The sequence below is a fragment of the Monopterus albus genome, unplaced genomic scaffold (genome assembly GCF_001952655.1).
Source record: "Monopterus albus unplaced genomic scaffold, M_albus_1.0 scaffold9.1, whole genome shotgun sequence".
Classification (NCBI taxonomy): Eukaryota; Metazoa; Chordata; class Actinopteri; order Synbranchiformes; family Synbranchidae; genus Monopterus; species Monopterus albus.
In genome coordinates, this window is record NW_018127889.1 from 51,690 (window position 1) to 59,899 (window position 8,210).

Here is an 8,210-nt window from a genome sequence, read left to right on the forward strand (position 1 = left end):
AAAAACAGATCTTGCCTTCTTTACTTTATTATTTAAATATTTCCATAACAAATGCCATGGCTTAAGGGGCTTTTTTGTATCAGAAATGTATTCATTTGGTGGAATTACAGGCTTGAATACAAATGTTTCACATTTGTCCAACCTGAATAAATCCTCTCGCTGATATTTGAAAACCCATAATTGCGCTTTTGTCATTTTTGCATCTGTTTGCAGTGCATACACCTTCCTGAAGTTTGTTATGATGTGGGCACTGGTGCTGATGGCAGATTTCATCCTTGAATTTAGACTGGAGTACCTATGGCCATGCTGGCTCTTCTTTGGGAGTGTATACACCACTTTCCACTGCCACGGGCTGGTGAGAACCCCGCTGTGTGATTTCACAGTGTGTGTGTGGTGGCCCAGATGACAATAATCCCACAGAACAAATGCAGTGCATTTTACTGAATTAATCTTTTCTGTGTTTACAGGTTATTTGTGTTGTTTTTGTTTGTGCTGCCTTTACTCTTGACATCTTTTTTTTAATTTTTGTTCCTTTGCACTGGCTGTTTTTTGTGGCCAGCACCTATGTATTATTCAATTACATATGGCACACAGGTGAGTGTGGTTTCTGCAGTTTATTCCAACACTAACAACATTAATCACTCATTTATGAAGTATGATGTATAATTAACTCTAGTTTATTTAAAATTATATTTGCAGTGATTTTATTTGATTAAATGTCACTACTCCCACCTGGCTTTATATTTCTTTTCAGAGAAGGGCATCTGTTTATCGACAGTGTTCCTGTGGATTCTTCTTGTGTACACAGAGGCGTCACTTCGACTCAAAGACCTTAAAACCTCTCACGCCAATTTGTCTCATCTGTTTGCTGCACACTGGTATGTAATTTTGAAAAACAAAATCAGCCACTCTGCCTTCAGCAGAATTAAAATTCATTCTCTAAGTTTCTGCATAAAATTTATTGAGCTGCAGCAAAAAAAAGTATTAAGCCTTTATTCATTCCCTGTTCACGCACCATAGATTGCAGGGTGTAAATTCAGTTTTATGCTACTATGTAATAAACAGTCAAATAGCCATATATTTATCGATTAATACTATAAAACTGTCAAGATGTGTTAATAATGTATATACTCTCTCTCTTTTGTTCATTCACATTCAGTATTGGATATCCTGTAGTGTATCTGGGGTTTGATGCCACCTGTTACTTCACCAACATCTTTAAGCTGCGCATACAGAAAGCTGTGCAGAGTGAGAACGATTTCCACATGCACCTCCTGCAGCACTCGCTCCCACCAGGCCTGCAGGTTTACCCCAAGACTGGCACAGATAGTAGCAGCAGTAAGTGTGTGCACCTGCGACATCCATTCATTTGCACTTCAAACCTCCATTCACACAATCTGCAGGTGTTCGTTTGTAGTTATCCTTCTTGTTCTTGTGTTTGTGATGCACCCTCCTGAGATCATTTGAGACTGAAGTTTCTCTGTTTATGTGATCACCTCTAATACTAACCACTCCTGTTTATACAAAATGTACAGTGGGACAAGGCCTACCAGACTCCAAGTGGCTTTAGAACAATCATTTTAAATGTAAAAAAACAGTACTCTAAATGCATTATTATGAAAATTTAAGTGAATTTTTTTGGCAACAAAGCAGCATTTAACCTCAGAAAAATGCAACATAAACTCAATAGACTATTGGGGAAAAAAAGAAGACGATGGCTGGTATTGTGTATATAAATCAGTGATGGCAGTACCCTTTCTGTTTTTACCTGTACTTGCAGACTCAAAATGGAAGGTAAAGCCTGATTTGAGTCAATATCAGTGTCAGAATGGCACTGTAGTGGCCCATGAAGAAGTACACACAGTGGACTGCCTCCAGATCTGCAGTGAGGACAGAGCGACAGAGAAGGGAACCCTGGAGGTGAGGCCAACGGAAGCAAACCGGCGGCCATCTTCATCCAAATACAGTGTCAGTGAGTCCAGAGATCTTTTCCACAGTGGGGCAGGAAGACCTGAATCCTCTACAACCCCAGATCATCTACCTCAAGAGGAACAGGGATGCAAAACCACACGGGTGGCTAAAAACTCCTCACCAAAAGCTCGCAGAAGCAGCACAAACACATCCTCGCCACCTGCAGGGAGGACTGAGAAGAAACAGCGATCCAGCTCTAAAACAGTCAGCCCCAACCGGGACGTGCCAGAGAAGAGTACCACAGCAGCTCAGAGTTACCACACTGAGCAAATGACAAAGTAAGTCCTAAATAATTCAGTTCAACTGAGTTTGAAATTGGCCTTGTGATGGGGAATCAGTGCTAAAAACTCCTCTTCCTTGTCTTTCAGGCTGGAGCAGGAGCTGCGGAGGCTGAAAGGTGAGCTGCAAGCAAGTAGGCAGAGTGAGCAGGAGCTGCGGAGTCACATCTGTAACCTGACCAACAATGAGAGGAGCCTGAGACCAGAGGTTTCTCTGCTCAGACAGTCCAACATGCTGCTTCAGAGCAAGTGAGCGATCCACTTCTTTGACTTCCCCAGTGGGCTATTTAACAAATGACACCAGTCTATAAATAAAACATAAGAGGGTTAAACACAAGCAGAATTGGTGTTAGAAATCATTATGCCTGGACCCAGCATTATGGTTTGACAGCTGTTAAGATGTTTCAGTACTCAAAAGGATGAACTTTTTTTTTTAAGCTAGGCAAAAAGCTATCCCATAAGATTCCTCCATTGTGGCTCATAATTTCAATTAATAAACAAATAAGAAAATGACAGGCAGATTTGATTCTCTAACCATTATTTAACCAGCTAGTCAGTTTTGTGGACATTTATTATTTTGGTCTACTAAAACTTGATTTGACTTTGAAATACTGTGATTAACATAAGTTGAAATTGAGATCCTGTCAACTACTATAACATTGAAATAATTTCACAATAATTAACACATACTTTCTTTCACTGCGGAGTTGGATCAACATTATGTATTACTTTTGTTTGGCAGCTTGCTTGGTTACGTTCTTTGCATTAGGAGTACATGTCTTTGTCTCATTTTCTGTAAGCTTATGTTATGTTTCTCTTGTTGTACAACAGTAAAAAAATGTTCTTCCACTCTGTTATTTTTGGCATTATGTGAAGTGAATTTATTGTCTTTCCATCAGGATTCTCTGTCTGACTAAAACCAAGCAGCGGGACAAACAGACTAGTGCTATGCTGGAGAAAAAGACCAGAGCAGAGATGGATGCCAGACTCTCTATTGAGAAACAGTTGGCCGAACTTCACGTCCAGAAACTAGAGGAGGCAGCCAACACAGCACGGAGTCTAACAAACAGGTACGTCACACCTGTCAGACTTTTAAATTCCATGCTACTGAAGTGGCTTAGTGCCTGAGAAGTAAAGCTGGATCTGCATCTATATGATACTGAGTATAATTACATTCTGCTGCTAATGTATAAGAAACCTTGCTTATTCTTGCCCAGAATCTGAAGAGGAAATCAGTACTACTCTGTCTGCATGTTCAGTATGAAGCTGGAGCCAGCTAGCGATTAGCTTAGTTTAGCATAAAGACTAGAAACACAGGGAAACATTTAACCTAAGGTAACAGATGTAAGCTGGGGGTGCTAGTATGTGGATTTTGTTCCTTTTGTACAGCCAGGCTAGCCGGCTAGCCCTCATTGCAATCTTTCTGCTAAGCTCAGTTAATTGGCTGCTGGCTGTAGCTTCATAATGAACGTGCAGATATGAGTGGAGCACACTTGAAATTTGTAAGATTGCAATAGAGTATTCCCTCCCATTTCATTACGTGCATAGAAAGTTTAAAAAAATACATCCGTTTTTAAAACTGTATAATGTCATGTTTGTTTCTGTGTGACCTGGTTTTCATTTCAAATGAACCTCTTACCACTCAAAACTGTTATTTTCTCCATCTCCTACACCAGGCAGGAACACACTGAAACCCAAATGTTAAGGAAAAGGGTTAAAGATCTAGAGACAGAGTACAAACAACTACAGCTGGAGTATCAAGTGAAAGAGAGTCGTGTGGTAGATCTAGAGAATGATGTTGAGGTATCGTTTCCTCTATTTGGGAATGAGTCTGTGTCTGAGTCCAGTACTTGGTTGTCTTTAGTTTGGTCATGTAGTAGCTTTACTGTTTGAGTTATTGTCTTTGTTTTTTTTTGTCTGTAATTATTTTTGCTTGTGGAATTTATTAGAAAACAAAATAGTTTTGATTGAAGAAATGTTGCATTTTTTAATTTGGCCTGCAGTCAACAAATTGCACTGTGTCATCACATCGGTATGCAGCACTACTGTACGGTTGTTTTTGTCTGACATCAGGTGCGTACATGGTTGCACTGTGTGGGGTTTGACTTCATTTTAGTGGCACACTCTCCATGAAGCATGCGGAAACAGAAGCCAGGGCTTTCATAAAAACATTGCACTGCTTTAATAAAATGTTTGTAGGTGCAGGTTGCCTCCTTCAAACCGTGAAAACATGTTAATGTTAACACCAAATCATCCTTTAGAATATCTGTATAGTAATGTGCAGCTTTCATGTTTTTTGGATGGCTGGCCAGTTCATCATCAGTGTGTGAAAAATGTTTTTATGGTGCATTGGTTCCCTAAGTGAATTAAACTAACCCCATTTCCAAAACAGTTAAAGAAACAATGTGGAGCACTCACTGAATATTTTAAAATGCATAAAGTACTTAGGAAACCAAAGCCCTCTGGTGGTTACTGCAGGAATTAAAACTGCCAGGTTGATGTTCTCTCACTGATAATGTGTTTCTGGTTTCAGGCTTTGGCAAAGTACCGCAGCATGGAGAAAGAGACAGACATGCTGCTGTCCACCCTGTCAGCTATGCAGGAGAAAGCTCAGCATCTGGAGTACAACCTGAGTGCTGAGACCCGCATCAAACTGGACCTGTTCTCAGCTCTGGGAGACGCCCGTAGACAGCTGGAAATCGCTCAAGGTTCACATTTTCTTTTATTCATATTAGTTTTTTTCTCAGCATGCAACTAAATTTTAAAATCTATGTACTTTATGCTGCTGGACTTTTCCAGCTTCCATGCATCTTTTTGGGCACATTGGTCTGTTAGGAAATCTAAAATAATAACACCGGGTTAGTTAGTTAGTTAGATTAAGTTGTGCTAAAGAATAAGTGATGACTTCTGGGTGGATATCTGGGTCCAATAGCACGACCAAGTGGCCTTGCAATGCTTTACATTTTAGCTCTTCTCCTGGACAGTCAGGTCATGTAATTCGTTTTCCCTATATTTCTTGGTTCAGTCTTTATAGATTGTGCCCCATGTCTCTATAACCAGATTTCCTGTTTATACATTTTTGTGTGAAGGTTTTTCGTCAGAACAAAATATACAAAACAGTTTCATTTGTTTTCTTTCTAGTTCAGAATATATGAACATTAGCCTTTTCTTGATTTTCAGTCATTAAGGGGACTTCAACATTTGTGACAGGGCTTTTATTTGAGGGTGGGGTTTATTTTTGTGTTGGTAACTAGAAATGTTAGGATGTGTTGCATAATAGAATAAAATTCATTTCTGTTCTACAGATAAAGTGATGAAGCAGGATCAGGAGATAAGTGAAATGAAGCAGAAGATTGCGGAGGTGATGGCCGTCAGCCCCAGTGTGTCTTACATGGCTCCTCGGCCCCCAGTGCCACAGTATCTCACCAAGCTGCTCAACTCTGAGCGCTATATGCTGAATCCACGAGCACTGATGTACCAGTGTCTAAAGAAATAAAGGATGTCAGATGTTCAGAGTCCTGGGACCTCCTCATCACACACCTCCACCATAAACAAGGAGAGGGAGGACTTTAATGGATCAAACTGACACCACAACGTCATCTGCTTCCAACAGTGAGTGGAATCATAGCGAGCCTCCACAAATTGAATGCCTTTAGCTGCACTAATGGTGCTAACTTCGCCATTCTGTATATTTCCTGTTTCCACCTGCAAGAGTTGAAGAGTTTCACTCCAAAATAAGATACCTGATATGTAGAGCTGCTGTAGGCACAATTTTGATGTAAAGTCACACACTCGGCCCAACAGCAAAACCAACTGATTAGTATGCAACAGGGAAAAGCACAAATAGTTCAGACACTGCAAATCTAATTAATGAAAATCTGATGCTGGTTTGGATAAAATAATGTTTCCTGAACAACCACATACGCTTTGAACAAAGCTGGAGCTCATGGATCCGACTTTCTCAAAAATCAGAAGATTTCAGAATAGTAAGCATGAATTTATTTTGAAATCATGTCACATGATTTCTCGTTATTTAAGCTCAAATTTTAAAGTAGATAAATATTCAACAGACCCTACAGAAGCGCATTGCATTCATCAAAGGGGAAAAAAATGTAGGATCTTAACGCGTAATTACAGCTTTCTATCACAATTATAAGATCTCTCATAATTATGTAATGACTTACCATCTCATAATTATGAGAAAAGATCTCACGAGATCAGGTTGTCATAATTACAAGATAATGTGGGGGTTGGTACACTGCAGAACTTAACTGAAAATCATCAGGTTTGAAAGAATTCTTTAGTATCTAAGTAATTAAGTGATAGTTGTCAGTGCATCCAATGGTGCATAGCAAAAGTAATAGTTAACTCTGCATATAAACAAATATAGGCTACAAATGGGCTTCAGTGATGCTGCCTACAGTGTAACTCACTATAGACATAACAGGAGCTAGAAAGTTTCAGAACCTGCATGAAAAGCACTTGGGTGTTTTTTTTCCCCAGTAGGCTATCTATGTAGTTCTGATGGCACATAGAACAGTAGGTAGTAAAATGAACCGCTGCTAGCCGATTCAGCCTGCTTAGTGCTCCAAGACATAGAAACAAGTATAGCTTAGGCTAAAAATGGCACCCACATTGTAACCCGCTGTATTCATCGCAACACTATGTAGCCTATAGCCTACTTCCTGTTTCTTGTCAAAGTTTATCTGTTCACACAAATCATGTCTATTAATGTTTAATGCTTTGTTATAAATATGAGATCTGGAAATCAGGATCTTGTAATAGACTAGGTTATGGTTGCTGTTTAAAAAGACAGGATTTAAAGGCTACCTGATTTAACTGTCTAGAGCTTAGAGGCTATGAATGAGCTTAAATATCAATTTTATCTTTTTTTTTTTTGCAAAGTATTTTGGAAAATGTCAAAAAGTAAATCATGAACTGATCACACTTTTACAAGAAACTAAGTCTGTTGTCATAGATACAAGTTACTGTGGCAGCCCACTTGGGCAATGTTTTAGCTTATATTTGTTTACATTTTGGAACATTAGGTATGCCGAATTAACTATTAACTGTTCATTTTTGTCATGTGCTATTACCTAATACTGAAGAAATTTTAAGAGCCTGGTACATGTAGTGACTTACAGGCAGCACCTATATTTGTTTACATTTTGGGACTGATTCAGCCATTTAACAGTTCACGTTTGCTATGCATCACTGGATGCGCTGACAACTACGCTCACAGAATTACTAAAGAATTTGTTAATCTGATTTTCAGGTAGGTTCTGTAGCGTTCCAACCACCTGACACGTAATTATGAGAGTTATAATTCCGAGGTAAGCTCCTTCAGCTGGTTCTCTTTGGTGAAGTCAATGCACTTCCATAGGACAGAGTAACAGGTTACCTAATGCAGCTTTAAAACACCTATTTACAACTCTGTACAATGTAGTTCCTGGTTTGAAAGTAAAACTAACCATTCCATAGTATTTATTATATAATTTTATATATTATATAATACTTATTCTAAGTATTATACCTAAAGGTGCATGATTTAGGGACTTTAATGATTTTTGTTTTAAGTATTACAAAATTATATTGATCTACAATATTGACAATTTGAATTTAAAAAATAAAATATTTTATAAAATACAAATAGGTCCAAACAATACTCTGTAAACAATTGAGTAAATGTAATTATTTACTGACATTAGCATATTCTAAATTAAAGACAAATATGAAAAGATTTTCTTGCCTGTGTCTGTAAATAGCAGATTACGATTAACTGAGTTGTGCTAAAACTCGACAGTTCATTAATTTAAACTTAAAAATCTATATGATAGTGTTTTGAATTTATACCCTTGGACTTTTTCTGTTTAACAGGTGTCTTTATATGGGACATCTAGGCTGCAGGCTGAGGGTTTGGTTTTTGTCAGACTAACCTGAAAAAGTTGACGAGATGCAGTA

At 38.5% G+C, this 8,210-nt stretch overlaps 1 protein-coding gene across 1 annotated transcript in view; it reads left to right on the forward strand.

Annotated features, from left to right (window-relative positions):
- The window catches only part of LOC109954451 (macoilin), a 9,432-nt gene extending 1,718 nt beyond the window's left edge, over nucleotides 1-7,714 (forward strand). The window contains exons 2-11 of the mRNA XM_020589782.1: nucleotides 214-355; nucleotides 468-594; nucleotides 755-878; nucleotides 1,160-1,338; nucleotides 1,781-2,249; nucleotides 2,340-2,498; nucleotides 3,149-3,319; nucleotides 3,926-4,052; nucleotides 4,783-4,957; nucleotides 5,555-7,714. Coding sequence (XP_020445438.1) covers nucleotides 214-355; nucleotides 468-594; nucleotides 755-878; nucleotides 1,160-1,338; nucleotides 1,781-2,249; nucleotides 2,340-2,498; nucleotides 3,149-3,319; nucleotides 3,926-4,052; nucleotides 4,783-4,957; nucleotides 5,555-5,745 — 1,864 coding nt within the window. The 3' untranslated portion in view covers nucleotides 5,746-7,714. The remainder of the gene's footprint in view (nucleotides 1-213; nucleotides 356-467; nucleotides 595-754; nucleotides 879-1,159; nucleotides 1,339-1,780; nucleotides 2,250-2,339; nucleotides 2,499-3,148; nucleotides 3,320-3,925; nucleotides 4,053-4,782; nucleotides 4,958-5,554) is intronic.
- The last annotated feature ends 496 nt before the right edge of the window (nucleotides 7,715-8,210 follow it).